Source organism: Phyllostomus discolor, chromosome X, assembly GCF_004126475.2.
Source record: "Phyllostomus discolor isolate MPI-MPIP mPhyDis1 chromosome X, mPhyDis1.pri.v3, whole genome shotgun sequence".
Taxonomy (NCBI): domain Eukaryota; kingdom Metazoa; phylum Chordata; class Mammalia; order Chiroptera; family Phyllostomidae; genus Phyllostomus; species Phyllostomus discolor.
Genome location: NC_050198.1, coordinates 97713143 through 97734712, shown reverse-complemented (window position 1 = coordinate 97734712; position 21570 = coordinate 97713143). Strand labels below are relative to the sequence as shown.

The 21570-nt window shown below is 38.4% G+C and overlaps 1 protein-coding gene across 1 annotated transcript in view; it reads left to right on the top strand.

Annotated features, from left to right (window-relative positions):
• The window catches only part of AR (androgen receptor), a 204294-nt gene that overhangs the window by 104873 nt on the left and 77851 nt on the right, over nt 1-21570 (top strand). Inside the window, exon 2 of the mRNA XM_028523173.2 lies at nt 6388-6539. Coding sequence (XP_028378974.1) covers nt 6388-6539 — 152 coding nt within the window. The remainder of the gene's footprint in view (nt 1-6387; nt 6540-21570) is intronic.

The window sequence follows — 21570 nt, the reverse complement described above, 5'->3', positions numbered from 1 at the left end:
TTTAATGTAAGATTAGCCTATTTATTTTTCAGCCTGGGCACGAGAACTGCCTCTGAGCGGGTCCGGGTGGGTAAGGCCACGCATGCAGGTTCTTTAAGAGTGATTTCTCAGATTGCTATAGTTTTGTGGGTCTCGGGACACAATTGCCATTTCATTTTCAAAGTTAGATGTTTTGACAGTTTGTCTCTCCATGTATATCTTAAAAATTTGAATGCCTTATATTGCATTCAAACCCGTCACTCCTCAGGGCAAAGCTTTGGGTTCAAATTTTGGGGTTCCCATTTATGGGATGCTGCACCAAGATGAGGTTAATGGTGAGATTATTTCCCTATCCACTTCAATGTGGTCTTCTCATTTGACAATCATCATTGTCACTCAGACAGCTTTTATTTTTTATTTTTAAAGAAGAAATTGTTTTATAGTAGCTATAATCTCAGTATTTTTGTGAGAGGAAGTTCAGGATCTTCCTACATTACCATCTTGAGCCAGAAGCCTATAAGGGCTTTTATTTTATTATTTTCTTTTATATTTATTTTATTTTTATTTTATTTATTTTATTTTTGTTCAAGTACAGTTGTCTCCACTCCCCCACCCCCACCCCAGCCATCTTTAGAGACAGAAAGTAAATAAATGTTGTCAAGGTTTGAGAGGAGGGAGTAGGGAGTGACTGCTAATGGGCATGGGTTTCTTTTGGGGTAATGAAAATGTTCTAAATTTGTTTGCTAAACTAAATGCAAATAGGCCAAAATGGATGAATTTTATGGTGTGTGAATTATATATCAGTACACCTGTTAAAATATCCTAATGACATTAAAACTACAATATAACAAATATTTTTCTTGGCAGGTTAAAAAGAGTGGGAAAATATGGATTTAGGGGGACCTAACCTCGATATGAATCTGGCTTTGCCAGTTACTAACTATATGAATTCAGACAAGTCATTTACCTTATCTAAATATCAGTTGCATATCCTCAAAATACGAGTAGGGACACCTACCTCAGAGGTGGATTTTTAGAACTTGATCCTCTTCCCAGCTCTCACTTCTAACCATTTTCTCATGAGATTATTATAACATGGCCACTTATTAAGCACTGTGCCATCAACGGTATGGTTTGCCTTACCTCCAAAATCTCATTGAATCCTCTTAGCAGTCTTACGAGTTCTATATTTTGCACGTGAAGAAATTGAAGCCAAATGACTTGTTTAGAGTCACTCTTGTTAGAAGGTGGCAGAGATTGGCATGAAAACCAAATCTTATACCTATATATCTTTTCACTTCAACAAAAAGCATCATTAAAAGTTTGAAAAATACAGAAGTATGTATGAAAGAGATATGTTTTTACACATCTTGTCTTTTTTCCTTCTCTTTCCACTTGTACTTATCTTTCCTTAAAAGCTTGTGTAGCCAAGAATGATTGTCTTTTTAAGGATATTATACATTTCTTTTTTTATGGTAAGACAAAAAGTGAAGGTAGCTACCATGTGGAAGGCACAGGGAAGGGCACAGGGAACGGATATTATTTAATGTAATTCTCAGAAAAGTACTCTAGGGTTAAAAAATATCTCCAGTCTCCAGATGAGGCAAATGGAGCTGAGAAGCCCCTAATAACTGAGCATGCGATTCTGTGTTGGAAGCAGGATTCTAACACAGGTCTGGCTGGCTCACTCCAAATTCCTGTGGAATTGATATTCCTTCCCCAAACAAGGAAAACTTGGTCTGTGGCTTCTACATTTCACCCAGCTTTAATAATCACTGAGGTTAGTCAGACCCTTTAAAGCAGGGTCCCCATCTCCCCTCCTAGTCCGTGGACACCATTCACATTAACTCCTGAGGTCTGCCTCCTGTCTCCCCCACCCCTCCATCCCCATTGGTGGAAAAACTGTCTTCCATGAAACCAGTCCCTGGTGCCAAAAAGGCTTTGGACCACTGCTTTAAGATATCCCCAATTGAGACAGAGAGAGAGAGAGAGAGAGAGAGAGAGAGAGAGAGAGAGAGAGAGAGAGAGAGAGAGAGAGAGAGAGAGAGAGAGAGAGAGAGAGAGAGAGAGAGAGAGAGAGAGAGGGAGAGAGGGAGAGAGAGAGAGATGGATATAAGAGAGAAACACCAATCAGTTGCCTCCTGAGAAATATAGATCAGTTGCCTCCCATATGTGCTGTGACCAGGAATCGAAGCTGCAACCTAGGCATGTGACCAGGAATCAAACCACAAACTTCTGTTGTATGGGAGGACACTCCAACCAACTTAGCCACCTGGCCTGGGCTGGGTGCTGAGGTTTTCTAAGTCCAACTTTTTCATGGTTGAACTGGCATTTGTAATGCACTTTTATTTAATTAATTGTGAAACTGTTGGAGAATAGGAAGTGGTGTTCTGGTTTGGAAAACCTCCATTTTATCCTGCAGTGCTTTTGCTTCGGACTCATAAAACTGAATGCCCTGCATCAGGATAGTAAGTGAAAGTGTAATCCAGAGGAGGCAAGAAGAAACAGGAAGTTTCATGCAAATTCTGTATTTGTTCTCCAAGCAAACCTCTGTATACTTGCAGTTAGTATGTTAGTTAGGTGGATATTAGAAACTTCTGGGGTTTTCCTGCTTAATTTTCCTTTTATTATGTGCTGTGGTAGCCATACCAAAGAATACATGTAACATATGTTGTACAGCATAATAATAAAATAAACACTCATTAGCCCTGACTAAAGAGCATTAAGACCATTTTTTGTTTATTTGTTGTGTGTGTGTGTGTTTTTGTTTGTTTACTGCTGTAACCCCAGGACATAGAATGGTACCTGGTATGTAGTATCTTAATAACTATGTTTAAATGTATGCATAAATCAACTTTATTTCTCCTTCTTTATATCATTGGCCCCAGCCTCTCCCCAGAGGAAACAACTACCTTATATTAAGATTTATTATTCCCTTGCATTTTTGTTTTTTAACATATATATTCTTTACTTTTATTTCTTTTTGAACATTATGTAATGGACTCATATTGTTTGTATGTATATATGCTTTTATGAGTTATGTCTTTTAAGCAACATTAGCTTGTGATATTCACCTATGTATAGCTATATTCTGGTCATTGTTATTGTCATTTTATTGAATGAGTATGCCATAATTTACTTATCCACTCTACTGTCAGTAGATGTTTACAATTTCTGCTTTTACAAACAAAGCTGCTCTCATCCTTTCTGCACATGCCTCCTGGTACAAATGTGCATGAGCTTTTCTAGAATATAAACGTGAGAAGGGGACTGCACTTGGAATTTTCATTTCCAGTGTCCAGAAGTCAGCCCATGAGTTAGAACTGCAGTGTAACCTTTATCCATACTATGCTAGGGTCAGTGAGAATACTGCTTAAAATATTTTGCCAGAGAGAGGAAGAGGGGGGTAGGCAGAAATTGACCTGGTGAGGTCAGGAGATATCACAGAACTCTGGTCCAAGTGGGTTGTAGTTAGGAAAAGTTCAGATTCTAAAATCATCTTCATTATTTGTCTTCCTCTTTCTTCCTCTTCATAGTTATTTTGTGCAAGATGTATTTTATTAAACTCATATCAAATAAAAAATGTTGATGACTTCAGTCTTTAATTATTGATTATATAGTTAAACATTTTGAACTGTATTTTAAATTTTAGTATGGATGAAAATTTCTGTTTTCTAAAAGTTCTTTTTAAAAAGACCTTTAATTTATGTAGGTTTAAATTTTGTTTACCTAATATTTATTCTGCAACCATATACTAATAGTTGATGATGATGTCACTATCATCACCATTATCTCATTTACCCATATATACTTTTATGCCTTTCAAAACACATTCCTGCCCTGGCTGGTGTGGCTCAGTGGCCTGAGCACTGGCCTGCAAACCAAAGGGTTTCTGGTTCAATTCCCTATCAGGGCACACACCTGGGTTGTGGACAAGGTCCCCCAGTGGGGGGCACACAAGAGGCAACCACACATCAATGTTTCTCTCTCTCTTTCTCCTTCCCTTCCACTCTCTAAAATAAATAAATAAAATCTTTAAAAAAAACACATTTCTGTGTTTGAGGTGCATTTTTATCTGTAGCAATCTTTACTTCATTGTATCATCTATTATATTATTTTATAGTTCCTTGCTTCATTTTTTTCTTCTCTACTGGAGAGTAAATTGCTTAGAGGCAAAAATCTTGATCAACACTATATCCCCAACACCTAGCCCTGTACCTGCTTGTCTCTAGGGTTAGGTTCTAGGAGTTGAATTGAATCAATCTAATTTCAACCTCCAGTTTCATAATATGGTTAGTCCACACTTTGGAGTCAAACTTACCTAGGATGGAATCCTAGTTCACTTAATTTTTCTGAGTGTATATTTCTTGTCCAAAAATGTAGGGAAGATACAGAACTACCTGAGAGGGTAGGTGGGAAGATTAAATGAGATTATACATATGAAATGGCCTGGCACATAGAGTGCCTAAATGCATGTTCTTCTAATTTTATTTGAACTGTCTGTATTAGTTACTGAAGTCAAAAAGTAGGATGAAGATGAAGACATTTCCAAAAAAAAAGAAAATGAAATGAAACAAACAAAAACTTCTGCTTTTTCCCTTGTTTCATGAGTGTGGATTGGGGGCACAATTTTTACCCAAAGAAATTACACTTTTAGTCAAAGGAATGATATCTTTAGTATTTGGCTCATTAGTATATGGGAAGTGAAACCTGTTCCCTGTGGAATTTGTCACCTTGTTAATCTTGATTTGGTGGACAGACTCCTGCTGGTTCTCCAGTTAAGATAGGAAAGGGAAGGCTTATGGGGAAAAAAAGACATGCCACCATCGCCAGCTGCTGGATTTGTATATGCTCAGAACTTTTTTAAGTGTTTTTTGTTCTACTTGAAAAAAAGGCTAATATTTGTGCCTCAGAGATAAAAATGCTTGTCAAGTATAGCCTGAGTGAAAGCTTTCTTTTCTCTTGCCCTGACAGTGCTGATCATTGGTAGATTGAAGGGAGAAAATCCTTTCATGCTTTTTTTTATTCTGATGACTGTGCTAAACATAATTGCCAAAGAACCATGGGTTGAAAGTGAAGGTGAGTAGTGAAAAGACAATAGAGTAATTGAATCTGTGTTGGATTTGGAGACAGCTAGTCCTGGCCTTGATGTCAAATAGTCCTGGGCTTCTCCTCTCTTGAGTCTGACTTTCTTCATCTGATACAAGGAGAAAAAAATGTCTCATGGAGTTGTTTTGCAGTGTTGAAATCACCCCACACACCAAACAGGCTGCTATTAGGGTTTATTTTCCTTCCTTAGTAAGGAAGAAGTACTCATAAAAAATAGTAGCTGCATTCCTGTACATGAAAATATGGACAATTTTTGTTTACCTGAGGCAGAATAACCCAAGAGGTCAGTTAAGTTTCATTTAATGCATAGATACAAGACATTGAAAAGAATAAATAACCTTGTGGTAGTAAGAGCTATGTTTAAATTTGAATTAATTACTACATGAGACTAAGAATTACCCATTCCATCAATTCTTTTTCACATCCACCTAGAAAGATTCAGACATGCATCTTCTTAGAGTTAAACAGACAGATAGACACTTAGACCTCTGAAGCTTCATCCTAGCCCAAGGAATCTATGAGTAATGTAATGGCCAAGTGTTGAGATGATAGCTTAAAAAATTGGGGGAATCACTGTGCCTCATTTCTCAACAAAAGCTTCAGGCATAGGTATTCTGTTATTTTATGTTGTAAAATTGGGTTGGGGGCATATCCACGTGATCTAGAGGAACACCTAAGAAAAGTGAGAAAATGGAAAAAACAGATACTGGTATGATAATACTAATTATGATCCCTCACTTGTGTATTCATTTCAAGGGCTTTTTATTCTTTGACCTAATTTATGTCATTGCTCATAACAGTAGCTCAGTAGTATGGGTGATGCTATTCTTATTTGCAGAAAAGAGTGAGACTCAGAGACTAGAGCAAAATATATCAAACTGTTTTGATGTTTAATCTGGTTCGGCCAAAGGTCTCCTTTGACAAGGTAACGTCATAGGACTGGGTTCATACCATTTATTTTTTCTGAAATTGTTGTCTGACCATCATAATAAGTTAGATACCTTAACTTCAGGTTTCTGCCTTCATCCTTCCCTCACTAAGATTGGTTGGTCCCAGAGAACTTATCTAATTCCTTTGCAGGATCTCTAAAGACTCTGTCCACATAACAGAAAACCCTGCAAATATTATCCTTAGGAGAATTCCCAGGAAAATTCAGCTCCACATTGGCTCTATTACGCAATGAATAACAATAACGTACACTAACTAAGTATAGTTTACTCCTCAAGACCTCAGACTTCTACCCTCCTATTTCTGCCAACTACTGATGTGTATTGCATTATTTTTCTTGTATCTTTCCAGTTTGGATACTTCCAGGGACCATGTTCTGCCCATTGACTATTACTTTCCACCCCAGAAGACCTGCCTGATCTGTGGGGACGAAGCTTCTGGCTGTCATTATGGAGCTCTCACTTGTGGAAGCTGCAAAGTCTTCTTTAAAAGAGCTGCTGAAGGTAAAGAGTCTTGCACACTCACTTCTATTTCCTTTTCTCCTTTATCTTCTGGAAAGAAGCATCAATTTTCCAGAGCCCAAGATTTTATCATGTAAAGGACAAGGTCACTGGCAGGGCCCCTCAAAGAATCTAAGAGCCTAAAGAAGCAAGTTTTCATATTTGCTAGCCCCCTGGCTTCTGCAACCTTGGTAGTACAGGCAATGTAGGCAATGAAGGTAATCCCAGCTGGTAATTTGACTTTGGTCAGTCTTAGGAATGAAAGAAAAAGTAAAGATTTGAAAAGGTTTAATCTCCATCCTGTTTGTCCTTATTAGAGAATTTAGAAGTATAGGTACCCCAACTGAGTCTCTAGTCTGTACTTTGTGGTGAATACAAGACTGTTTCTTAGCAAAGTCTCCCTGGCTTCAGCCCCAAAAAGGAAGTATTCTCACCTTAAGCAGATCATCAATCTGTGCACCTATTCTTTCCTGCTGCTACCTCCTTGAGGTTCCTTTGCATAAATAGCTCCCAGGTAGAAAAGGACCCAGAGTGATTAAACATTTATTCTTCTCTCCAGAAACCTACCCTTGGGAACGTGTGCCTTGGTACAGAGCCCCAAGCTAAGTTGCAAATTATATTTGTCTATGTGTACTGAATCCCTGGCTTCTTAGTCTTATTTGTATTAGAAAAACTCATGTCTGGTTAGCCCATAGAGGTGCTCAGCCTACATTCCATAGCAGTAACTCCCATTTGCAGACCTTCTGTACATGCTATTGCCTCCTTCCTTTTAAGTCAGCTTGGGCCTAAGCCTTTTATACACCTCAATGCTGCCCCCCATCCTGTACCAACGACTTCTTTCTCAAAGACACATTGATAAACAAGCAGCCTGTGAACAGCAATGATCTACTCAGGGAGCAGACCCAGTTTCTAAACACCAGTATCTACTCCTTCCCCCACTTTCTACAAAGGACATACTTCCTTCTCAGGCCTTTTTCTTTCCTCTCACTTAGCTAAAAATGTTGAATTCCAATGTCAGAACCCAAAGAGATAGTCTTTCATTATGTAAGGGCTGCAAAACCTGTGGACAGTTTTGAAAGTGGCTGCTATGTAAAGCCACAACTTTTGTTAGGAATGTCATGACACCCACCAGAAGTACCAGGGAGTTCTTGGCATACAGAGAAAAAGTAGAAAGTGGGTGTCCATTAACTGGCCTCCCCACTTATAGCCAGTTGGAATGATGGTTGAATTTCCATCATTTTGGCCAGGTGGAAGGGTTCCATATAAAATGGACAGCTGTTATTTTTTATAGTCCCCAAAGCAACAAGGAGACAGCATTTATTGTTACTGAAAACATGCTGCATGCAGACCCCTGAGTGGCCCATTGCTACTGCTTTTCCTGGACTAGTATTGTATAAGGTCTGGGGCCTTAGTGCCTAGGCCTATGAAGTTTGGAAAGAGACACAGAGAGCATTGCCTTCCTTTCTTAAGAGTACTTACAGAAAGATGGCTGTCAGGAAAGGAAATGAGGAACAATTCCAAAGACTTCAGATCCTCCTCCTTCCCCAGTCAGTACCTGCCTCTTCCCCATGCCGTATCATCTAGTAGACCCTTCCCAGAGTGCAAAGAATGAAGCAGAACACCTACCTACAGCTTGTGTGTTACTAAGCCCATGCACTACAGCAATCACAGTCATATCAGATACCAAAAGAGTTCAAGTAAGCAAGCAAACAAGCACATTCAATAGACAGGTTAGATTGTACTTGATGCTGCCTCTAGGTTTTATAAATGCAGGTCATATTTCCATTTTTTTGGAAAATGGGAAATAATCAACCATGTTGTGAAAAAGATTTTCCTGTCATAACGTATTCCACATGGGAGCTTTCTGGAGAAGTTAAGTCTACAGGAAGGAGGCAAGCAGAAGGGCAGCTGGAAGGGCAGTCTGGCAAGAACTCTGATGTGAATCTTGTGCTATTTGACAATAACAAAGGGAAGAGGGAGATGGGTAACCATTCAACTTACAGAACACTTAGAAATCCAGTAATATCTCAAGTGCTCTAGACCTAGAATCACTTAAGTTAGAGAACTTGGTTATACTCTCTTTGAGAAAATGAGCACTTGTGAGTTCATGGGGCCAAATTTTCTTGACTCCTTGAAATATGAAAAATAACCAATGGGTTCTTTGCAAAACTATGAAGCCCCTTGGTTCCTTCAGGATGTGGACTCCATGTTCCATTTCTGAGCCCTTTGAGGGACATGATAAGGTGGTTTTAAAACACACACAAACAAAATACACAAAACAAAGAAAAATTATTGGTGTTTTTATTTGCCATTCATCTGTAAAACTTGGTGGCTGGAGTTTACTGCCATCATTATCTCCATTTGAAGGCAGGGGGGCTGTCTTATTGCCCTCAGAGAACATTTATTGATTTGTTTTTTTCCTCTGTTTTTACAATGCATCTTTATCATCCAGATGGCTTTTCTGAAGATGATTCTGAATCTGCCTTGTTCAGACTTGGAATTCCACCTGTGTTGCAGGGACAGAGATTTGTGCAACACAAATCTTTCTCTTCCTCACTTGTTTATCAGTGTCTGTTAACTCAGACTGAGTATTCTTAATGTTGGTTACGACTTTATTCATGGTTTCAGAAATCTCTGTACTGGGCACAGGTACAAGACTTAAAAGCCTGGCATGTCAGACAGAAATCCATTTCTAGCTTTGATAGTTCATAAAGCATGAGGCTTTAATGCTGTCATTGGTGCAAGCTTAGCACAAAGGTGATTGTAATATAGCCAGGTTTTCCTGTTGAGACAAAAGAAGAGAGAATGCCACATTTTCTCATGGTCAGTAATACTGTGAGTATTGGGTGAGAGTGAGGCTAGTCAGGGGAGGATCTGAACATTTTGAGGTAAAAGATAATGCTACTAAGCCATGAGGGTAAAATCACTAAAATCTGGTTGATGGAAACTTAGTGAAAGTATTTGTGTGTGTGCATACACAGGCAATTCCGGGGATGGTTTGTAGGTTAGAAATAGTCATGAGAAGAATGACCTAGCTGGTAGAGTGGGTGGGATGAGCAGGGAGGTGAAAGGGGAAAACATATTAGATGCTATCTAAAATATCATGAAGGCTAAGGAAAGTTGTGTGTATACACAACTTTGATACCTCCTCCAGAGGTGGAGGCTCAGAGAGGCTTTAGTTTTGTGACCTTGGATATCAAATCTCCCCCTTTGGGACCTCAGTTTTCCCTATATGTAAAATAAAGAAGTTAAACTAGACGTTTTTAAAATGTTCTTCCAGCTTAAAATTTTGATGATAATTCTACAATTTACAAACTCATTATTATTTCAGCAAACATGTGCATTTGTACTTTTGGTTTTGCTTTCCTAGTATATGGCAAATCCTAGTATATGGCAAATCCCATATGGCTAGCTCCCATTCTCTTAAAAATCAATCTTCATATAGGGATAGAGTCAGCTGAGAGAGTGCAGTGTAGATAGACTGGGTTAAAACTCATGACTCCGAGATTCTCTCTTTCCCCTGCATTATGACCAAGGCTGGGTAACTTCCATTATTTTCCATTTTCTCATCTGGAAAATCAGGGTATGAATCCCCATCTCTACCTCATCATGTTTCAAAGAGACTTAATTAATTCATCGTGTGCACTATGTGCACAAGGATTTACTATTTTTCAGACATTTTCTAGTAAAACATTGGAGATTGTACATCCATTTGTTTTGTACACATGGAGCACTGTTTGGTACACATCATAAATTGAAACTGTAGTTTACATTCTGAACTCAAAGAATTACACCATCGTCACTGATGTTTACAATATGTCCCAATTTAGTATCCTTGGCAAATTTTATGTAAGTATGGCTTTGATTCTCTCTCTCTTGTCCCACGTTTTTGTGAGGGAAGAAATGTAAGTGAACCCTTATTGAACTCTTTCTGTCCTTTAAATCCACTCTTTCCCACCTCAACTCATGTGGAATTGAATGTTACTTCTTGTTTGGAATCTTACACAGAATTTTTATGCGTATCAATGTCCTCTGCACTCCCTGACTTTTTTGGGTAACATTTCCCAGAGGCAAGTTAACTATGCTAGGAAAATCTACTTGCAGCTTCAACAGGGCCTTGATCAGGTATCTTTGGCCAAGGAGTTGACTGATCTTGAATGCACAAGTCCAAGAGATCTTTGCACAAAGTTCCTCTTATCTTTTATCTGTTTCTGGTTTTCTTAAATGGGTTAGCCAGATTTTAGATCAGGGGTTTACAAACTTTTTTTCTGTAAGAGGCCTGGTAATAAATACAGGAGGTGAGCGAAAGTAGGTTTACAATTGTAATACAAATAAATAATACAATAATTAATAAAGAATAATACAAAATAAACTGTGTTTTGCATACTCATAACTGTAAACATACTTTTGCCCTCCCCTGTATATTAATGGCTTTGCAGGCCATATATTCTCTGACTCCACTACTCAATACTGCCTCTGTGAAAGTGTGAAAGCAGCCCTACACAATATGTAAACTAATAGGTGTGGTTGTATTCCAATAAAACTTTATGGGCCCTGAAATTTGAATTTCATTTAATTTTCACATGCTATTAAATACTATTTTTTGAGTTGTTCAGCCATTTAAAATATAGACATTATTCACAGCTATTGAGCCACACAAAAACAAATGGCACAATGGATTTAGCTTGTGGACGACTTGTGTTTTAGGTGGTTGCTCCTGTGCTTGCAAACCTGCATGGTAAAATTCACTCTCTCTTGTCTCCTGGTATTTAGTAACTTTATAAATTATCTAATTTTAAACATTCTTCTGAGTCAGCCAGACAAACTGTGTATGTCTTGCTTTCCCAGAATGCCTGGTCTGGTGGCCTCTATGTCCTATGCTTTTTTTTAACAAGTGGAAAATGAACACACGTAGGAATGCTAGAAAATAATCCTTTTTTATGATGATCTAGTAGATCACTCCTCCTTGCAATACCCAGAGAAAGTTGAAAATTCACACATTTTCTAGACTTCAGTACTGTAAGCATGTGGGAAACAATGAAATATATACAAATGAACTTTGATGGATGCCACATATACTTCATATGGTAAGGAGGCTTTGGAAACTGTGATAAAACACTGTGTGTAGTGTTCTATCACTACACTTTAACCACTTCTGAGTGGTTAAAGGGAACCTCATCCGATGTAGCAGGTCCCTTGACCTGCCATCAATCAGCTTTTTGTGCCCACCTGCCCTCCATGCTGAATTGTACATTACTGTCCTAACTCTATTCTCTGGAATTTTTGGAAGCAGCCTGCTCTCTAGTTAGTAGAACTAGATGCAGTGCAAAAACACCAAATTGGGCTCTGGTTCTACCATTGATTTACCATGTGGCCTTAGGTAGTCTTGTTCCCTATTTGCACCTCAAAATTTCTACCTGAATAATAAATAGTTGGACTAAATGATCTCAAATATTTGAGCAATAAATCTATAATAATATAAATCCTTAACAATAAATCTTTAAAATTTTACATACTCCAGATGGCCAGTGGTTCATTTTATATGTATCAGCCTTCAAGAATAAGAAGACTTGAGTTCAATCTTTAACCCCAAGACTTAATATATATGTGACCTTGAGCAAGTCACTTAACTTATCTGTGCCTCTGTGAGGATAGTAATAGCTCACAGGGCTATTGTAAAAACTAAATGATGTGTAACACAGCTCCTGGTGCACAATAACTTTTGGTTCCTTCCTTGTGATTGAAATCTTGGTCATTGACACACATAACACTTATTGTGTCTCCTAAGAAAGCAGAAAAAAAGATGGGAGATATTTGTAGTATTCCTCTGGTCAAAGAAGGCCTTGGTTTGGTGTAAAGCTTCCATACAACCAGTTCTATTCAGTGTTACTTAGTGATCAGAGGCACCAATATCATTTGTATAAGAATATAGCAAGGCAGATAGATATGTTTCTCTTTCCTCTTCACCTCCAAGGGCACTATTAGTAACATTCCCCCCACAGCCCAGCAAGCATGGACTCATTTCATTGCCTTGCCTGAATTCCAGGCTTAGCAATTTAAGGTGTCAGAGCTCTCTGTGTGTCTTCATCCCCAACAAGATTTTTCTGACCTCCTTGGTAAATACAGGTCCACAGCCACAGGCCAAGAGAAAAGCTAACAAAGGTTGTAAATTATTCTCCACGTTCTTCAGCCTTTGGTTTCTCTTGTCCAGCCAGAGGCGTGTCTTAAAGTACAAGGCCACATTCAATAAGAAACCTGAGCCAGCACCTGTGTAAATAAATTTTAAGGCTTCTTTTCCTGAAGCCAAATGGCTATTTCTTAAAACCAAGCCAGATTATCTTTTATCTGAGAGTGCTGTCTCTTACATTCTTAGTGCTTTGGACCCCTTGGAGGAATGTGGTTTTGTTGTAGTGATTTTGTTTTGTTTGATTTTTTAGGAGGGGGAGGAGCCATTTCTTTCAAAAACAGGCCTTAGTATGGCCTATGATGCTACTGTACTTGAAATGAAATTCTGGTGATATACTAAAATTCATTCCACTTGCCATAGATTGGCTTTCAATCCATTCATCTCCACCTTCTCCTCCTCAATTCTGAACCTCTTAAAAACCAGCCAGCCAAAACCAACATGTGGCATAATGTTTATCTTGGACTCCCATTCAAATCATCTTCAGGTCTTATATAAAACCCCACGTGGAGAGGAGGATTAGCACACTGCCAAGGGCTCCAGGGGCCCATCATTAGGTGGATACCCACTCCTTGAGTTCCTTGGCTCTACTAAGCTTCAGAATATGGGCAGCATTGGTCTTACATTTGTGTTGCTTATGACTAAAGGCTTCCTACTTCCCACTCTCCTGCAGGGATTCTTCTGGTACCTGACCTGTGTAGCCTCCATGACTCCCCCAAAAGTCCTCTGTAGTTCTTGTCACTTGGAAAGTGTTTTCTTTGTATCTTTTGCAACTTGATGAGGAGGAGCCAACAAGTTTAGGTTCATTTTATGGTTCCAGGGGAACAGAGATGTAGGGAACAAAAGGAAGGGGTGTAGAGATGTGGAATGATTTTTCACATACCAACTGAGCTCTACAAAAGTATCTCTATCCAAAATACCGATTGATATAGTGGTAAAGGACTTATTTGATTCCAACATCTATTAACTGTGTGACCTGAGGAAAATAACATCTCCTCCCTGATCCTTAGTTTTCTCACATACGAAATGGGAATAGTGACAACCACCCCCTGGCAGAGTTATAAGGATTACATGAAATAAGGCAACTAAAGGTTTCCTTGCATAGTGGCAGACTTTTGAAAATAAATTGAACTAAACACTGCTGACACAAATGAAAAATCAGTCCCATATCAAATTACAGCATGTTTCCAGGGGTCCCATGATTTCACTGTAGAAATACTAGTATGAATTAAATAATCTACCTGTTGCTATTTACATGGATAATTTTATAGTAATTATTTTCAGACAGATGACATATTTCAGAGATAATTCAAAATATAACAATTTTTTAGCTTTGCAGATATGCTCATTCCTAAGTACAAAGACCTAAAAGAAGATATCTAGAGGGATGATGGACACCACAGAGTTAGGCAATACAGAGCTCCCTGAGCCTTGTCTCCTAGTTAGAGGGAAATTCAGACTACAAGCATTTGTATTCCCATAGTCTACTGGCAGGGAATAAGGGATGGAGGTGAGTAGCTTTCACTTATTCATTTTTTCAACAAGCATGTGCTATGTCAGACCTTGTGTGGCCTCAGACATAAGTATGAGCTGGCTCTGACCTTAGGGAACTGCAAATCTGATGGGCATGCCCTCTAAGGTCAACTATACTTATAACACTGCACAGAATATTTAAGTGCAACAGGAGAGAGAAATCTACAGACACAGCTGCCCTTCCCCATGTCCAAGAACAACCCTGACCAAGGCACAGTTTGAGGGGCTTACCACCATCAGCAGCTCTGGAAGCCTCATCAACAACAACAACAACAAACAATAATGATAATGATAATCACAGCAGCTAATATTTACTGAATATTTTCTATGCGTTAGTCACTAAATGCTTACTTAATCTTTGCAACAACCCTATGAAGTAGTAAATATTTTTACTTCCCTTAGTTTACAGTGAGGAAACCAAGACACAGAAGACTAAGAGAATAGGAAGGCAACTAATTCATCTAAGTTGAGCAAACATTCAGTAGCTATTATATGAAAACACTTTGTTCTAAGTGCTAGTGAGAAAGAGATGAAGAAAACAGTCTCAGTCCAGAGGAAGCATCAGATAAGTACACATTGAGGCAAGCTTATTCCACACCTTCTGATTGATGCTAAAAACTCAGTGATGAATGAGACACAGTCCTTCTTTCACAGATCTGAAAGTTTAGTGGTGGGTATCTATTTGGAAGCAAAAAATTAAATACTGCTGTGATAAGTTGCATAGGAGAGATAACTGCAAATTGTGACAGAGATTATGCAGACATTGTTTGGTTTAAATCAAAACCCAAAAGAAATAATTTTTTAAAAAATAATTTTATTTCAATTATTGTTCAAGTACAATTTTCTATCTTTTATTCCCATCAAGAAATAATTCTGTTAAGAATTATGAGCCCTGGCTGGCATAGCTCAGTGGATTGAGCGTGGGCTGGGGACCAAAGTGTCCCAGGTTCGATTCCCAGCCAGGGTACATGCTGGGGTTGGAGGCCATAACCCCCAGCAACCGCACATTGATGTTTCCCTCTCTCTCTCTCTCTCTCTCTCTCTCTCCCCCCCTCCCCCTCCCTTCCCTCTCTAAAAATAAATAAAATCTTTAAAAAAAGAATTATGGAGAAACTAATTGATTTAAATCAAAGTCCTCAAAAAGGTGTTATCTAATTTCATTTCAGCTTGGTTAATTATTTTCCATTTATCATTTTATTCCTAAAATGTATTATCAGTATTTTTTCCACCCAAAGATTACAAAATGCAGCAGAAAGCGGCACCACAATATACCATAGTTAAACCACTCTGTTATTCCATTGCATGCCCACACTTTTACCTTCCTCATCTTTGTCCAAGCTTCTCATTCTGCCTCAAATGCTTTTTCTCCACATATCCATATCCTTTTTTAAAATATTTTATTTATTTATTTTTTAGAGAGGGAAGGGGGGGAGAGAGACAGAGACAGAAACAGAGACAGAGACAGAGAGACAGAGAGAAACATCAATGTGCGGTTGCTGGGGGTTATGGCCTGCAACCCAGGAATGTACCCTGGCTGGGAATCGAACCTGGGACACTTTGGTTCCCAGCCCGCGCTCAATCCACTGAGCTACACCAGCCAGGGCAACATATCCATATCCTTTAATCATACTTTCCTCCAAGGCCTCACTCAAAGGCCCTTTTCTCCATGAGGCCTTCACCATACTGAAAGGTACCCCACCTTGTCCTATACTCCTACTGCACATCATGGATGCCTCTCTTGTGGTTCTTCCTGCCTTATCTTTCAGTATGTACTTACCATCTTTTTTTTGTCTCTGATAGACTGAGCTCCTTAGTAATGCATTTTACTTTAAATGCATTGAAAACCTCTTCTGGATTGTATTGTGCCTGATGGGCTTCAACCTTAAATCTTAAACATGTGAAATTACATCACCTACCTGGAGATTTATTCTTTCTACTAATGGATTTTTTAAAGCCCACCACCTTAACACAATAATTGGCTGAAATTATGTTTTCATCTTCTTTAGGTCTTGCCCTGATGCATGCATGATTTATAAAGTTGCAGTTTTTTTGTTTTCTCATGTCTCTATTTTTGGATATTTTGGTTTTTGATGTGTACTCAGGTTACATTTACCTACATTACTTTCTTTTTTCTTTAAGAAATTTTTCTTAAGACCCCTTTCTACCATTGGAAATACTGGGCCAAAAGCAGGGCTTGGCAGTGAGAGCATGTGATGGGCAGATCTTTATGAGTGGTAGTTGCACTCAAGGAATTTGAGGGAGGCAGGTGGCTATATAGATATCCAAAATCATATGCTATGACTTAATAATTCATAAAAGTCCCTTCTGCTTGAAAGTATCTTGCCACGCATGATCTGTCACAGTGTCTGAAACTCCCATCCTATGTGGAAATGTTTTGGAAGATTTTTCCTCTTGGAACATATTCAGTCAACACTGCTGGTGGAAATGTAAACTGGTACAGCCACTGTGGAAAACAGTCTGGTGGTTCCTCAGAAATTTAAGAACAGAGTTAACATAGGAGCCAGTAATCCCTCTCCTGGATATCTACCCCCAAAACTCAAAAACAGTTATTCACAAAGATACACAAACCCTTATGTTGACTGCAGCATTATTCATGGTAGCTAAGACCTGGAGAAAACCAACATGTCCATCAATAGACAATTGGATAAAGAAGGTGTGTTACATATATACCATGAATATTACTCAGCCATGAAAGATAATACTTCCATTCACAACAACATGGAAAGAGCTTGAGAATGGTATGACAAGTTAAATAAGTCAGAAAAAGCTAAAAACCATATGATTTAACTCATATGTGGGACATAAAACTGAAACTCATGGACACAGACAACAAAGTGGTGGTTGCCAGAAGGAAGGAGGTAGGGATGGGGGTGGAGGGGACCTAGTATATAGAGACAGAAGATGGTTTGACTTTAGGTGGTGGGCACAGGCTGCAAGATACAGATCTAGTATCATAGGAATGTACACATGAAACCTGTATGATCCTATTAACCAATATCACCCCAATAAATTTAATAATAAAACAAAGAAATACTATTGGAAATTACATTGTTAGTATGTCTTTTGGCAGAACTCTGGAGGAATAGAACACAAATCTCAAATTTTGAAAGGGTACAGTATTCAAGACAGGTTCTGAATATAAGGTACTTATCTGGAATAAGAAGGTTTAGGTAGAGCATCAAAGTAGCAAGTTCTGAGGAGCCAAGGATCAAATTCAGAGGGAAGTAGGGGAAATGTTGTGGAGAGAGATGAACACGTTTCACCTCCTTAACAGGAATTGGAATTGCATTGGGTTTGTGGGTATAACAGAAGCAGTGAGATCATTTTATAGTCAGACAGCTGAATGAGTTCTGGGCAATCAAAAGATGACTTTAGATAGAATTGAAGTGTTCAGACCCTAAGGTGACATCCAGGTCCAAACCAGGTTCTATGGACATCAGAAAACCATGAGGGGCTGGGATATCAGAAAACCGGTAGGGAAAGAAGTCAGGGCAGCGTGGCAGACTCAGCACATAAAAGTAAGTTCATACACATCATCACACAAGATTACCACTACTGATTCAGGATAGACAGCTGCCACTGCCCTGTTTGATAGGTAGATTTTTTTCATTTTTAAATTGTTTTATTATATTTTAATTACAGTGAACATTCAATATTACAGTAGTTTCAGGTGTACAGCATAGTGACTAGACATGTATATAACTTACAAAGTGACCACCCCAATACTTCAGTTACCCACCTGGCACAGTACATAGTTGTTACAATATTATTGACTATATTCTCTATGCTATACTTTACATCCCCATGACTGTTTTGTAACTACCCATTTGTATTTCTTAATCCCTTCATCTTTTTCACTTAGCCTCCCAAACCCCCTCCCATCTGGCAGATTTTTTTCTTATAATTGCAGGCTCATTTAAGGAATTGGATGGAGGAAGGTGACAATATTAACCCATTGGTTGACTTTACTGATATGGTTTGGATGTTGTGCCTTCCAGGTACTTAGATATTCTTGTTTAGGTGGAGGCTGCATGATCTATTGCAAAACTATAAATTCTATATGGAAAAACAAATAAGCCTCTCAAGTCAGAAGTTTAGGATAAGTTAGGCATCGTTTTACAGTTTTGTCCCATGGTTTCTTGTCCCCTTGGGACTCAATTTCTCTTACTTTGGTTCCTACTACTACCACCCACTCAATGTTTTTCCCCTCTTCACCCTGAGTATAAGTACAGGTACAATCTTTGGGTTCCTAGAACACAATGGAGATGAGTTCTCATTCAACAAAATGCATATTAGTAAATACTGAGTGAGAACAAACTGGAAATCCAGTGTAGAAAATAAAAGTATGATTCTATTCCTTGGAATTCCAGATAAAATAATAGTCTCCTTGAGCATTAGATATCTTCCCATAAGGTGGCTCCATTTTAGCCACACCAACTTGGCCCAATCTTCACTTGATAACCCTTACTCCTTCTTTGTTAACCCACCCATTATGCTCCTATAGGTTCCTAGAAAAATGCCAAAAATGTACACACACATTCCATTAGAGGAAGGTTATTCTCTAAAGCAAGCTCTTCTGTGAGACTTTGAACATTTGGTATTCATGTTGCTAGAACCACCAATGAGTGACCTCACTGCTCTTTGGAGCAGAATGTGATTGGTGTTTTGCCTCAAGGACACATTCACATTCACTTTTCTAGGAAGTATAACTCCAGAGATTGCTGATGCTCACCAGGGAATATTCACAGACAATGAATACTACATATAAGCCTTCATCTGATTAGCTTCAGAGATGTTTAAAGCAGTTAGTATGTGGTAGATTAGGCCTTAGGAAATTTATTTGACCTCTCCAAGTTTCAGTTTCTTCATCTTTAAAATGGAAGTAATATGGTGGTTAAAAAGGCCAAATAAATTGATGCTTTTGAAAACTGTATATAAATTGCAAAGTGGCATAGTATTGTTTGTTTCTAGTTCCTATGGGATCTCCTTACAATCATTCAAGAGAGTCATGGCTATTATTAAATAAATAGTTGCCTCTAAACACCCTGGAAGACTTTGCACAGAATTGTTTATAGGAGAAACAGCATCACTTGCAAATTACTCAATGATTTACATGTTTTCTATGTACACAGCTTGTTAATATATAAGGCACACCAGAATAACTACTTCTTTGAAGTACCTCTCAGGGCTACTCAAAGTGAATTTTATCTCTGCCACAAATAGTCTACTGCAAAGAGAACCACCAAATTGATTACCAACATGTCCAACCACTTTTCATGACATAGGGGCAGGCAGATATATAATTTTATTTATAGAGATAATTATTGTCTCTGAGCAAGTGAGCAGTATAGTAGCAGGAAAATCACCAAGAGAGGCCATGAGGAGTACCTCCTCATCACAGCGCAGCTTTGGGTCTTACTTGCAAGGTTAATAAAAGTCTATACAGATAAGTTGCAGTGTTTATGGCAAAGAGAAAACTTGCTCCAAGAGCAAGCTCTTGTTTCATTGCCTAGTGTTTTTAATCTCCAGCAGTCATGACTTTGATCTGGCATTTGGTAACAGGACCATTTCCTAAGCTGCTGTATACAAGTTGACGAAGAGAAGGAATATTATTGGAATGAATTTATATGTTGTAAATTGTAAATATATGTTTTTTAAAATTTTATCACTCTCAAGTTTTATCTGTTTTCCCCATTGGAGCTGTCTTCCTGCCTTTAATATGCTTTCTTTGAGCTCCTGGGCATTCCTTCCTTACTAAAATAGGAACCTTGCAAAATTGCTTCCAAAGTCCTTTGTTGTTGTTGTTGTTGTTTTCTCTTGATTCCAAACCTGCCAGTGTCAGAAGTGGTTGTGGTGGGCTGACAGTGAGGTGACAGCAAGCTGAGCTTTGTCCTTTGACCTCACTTGATCTGTTTCATTCATCATCCAAGAGGCTCCAAGCCAATGTTCCACAGATCAGCCTCACCAAACTCACTAAAGACTGAAAGGGAACCAGGATTTCAAACAGCCATTATGGAGGGAAAGAATGAGACTGAGGATTTGTTAAACTATAATGATTCTTTTCAGTCCATAAAGATACTGCTCTTCTTTATGAAACTATCAAAAACGCCATGATCTTCAGGATCTGAGCTGCTTCTTTAAGAAGCACTTTTCAAAGAGGTTTCTTGGCCAACAAAATATTAAAAGATCATCCACTCATTCACTCATTCATTCAACTCATGTATATTGAGAATGTTCTGTGTACCAGACACTGGAATGACAAAAAAGAGTAAACTTTATATCTGTCTCCTTCACAAGTTAATGAGGAAAATAGTAATTCTTTCATTTTATAATGATCTATCACATTTTCTATACTGCTGTATATCTTCACATGGTAATGACACAAAGGAGTGATTGAAAAATGGAGAGAAGACAAAAGTGGAAGGGCCGAGTGTGGATCTAGCCACTCTTAAGGCTCCATTTTGAAATACTGGCATTGCAATTTCAAAGGACTATTTTGAAATCTCACCATATGGCACTGCAGATAACAGAATTTTGCTGGCAATGGAGGCAAGAAAATGGGTGACAGAATGAAATGAATGCAATGAGAAATGCAGAAGGGTTAGTTTACTTTCTTTTAGAAAACAGTCTACTTTATGTACGCATCATGGCAGAGTAAAACCACCATATAAAAAAGAAAGCTAGCATGCAACCCCAGGCAAGTCCCTGAGATTCTCTGGACTTTTGCTTCTGCATCTACAAATCTGTGAAATGGTATTTGCCCTTTTTTTAGGAGAATGGAAAACAAATTGCTTAATTTTCACACAATGAAATATCATACAGCAACTAAGGCTAGTGAACTACAACTACACATATTAACAACATCACAATCAGAAGTCAGCAAAAAGAGGAAGTTGTGATGCTGGGTATATAACCAAAAGAATTAAAAGCATGCACTCATGTTCACAGCAACATCATTCACAACAGCCAAAAGGTGGAAGCAACCCAGGTGTCCATTGCCAAAGTAATGGACAAACAAAATGTGGTATATACATACAGAGAATGTTATTTAGCCTTAAAAGGAAGGAAATTCTGATGCATGCCACAATGTGGATGAATCTTAAATATTACGCTATTTGCCCTTTCTACTTCATGAGCATATTGTGAGATTATGTATGGGAAGGGGTTTGCTAAGGTTAATATATTTTACAAATGTATGAGATTGCTATTCAGGCCTTATAAAAGTAGACCTGCCTTCATTAATGACCTGGAATGTCTTTAAAGACCTCTGTGTGCTTTTAAATTAGATCACTTATG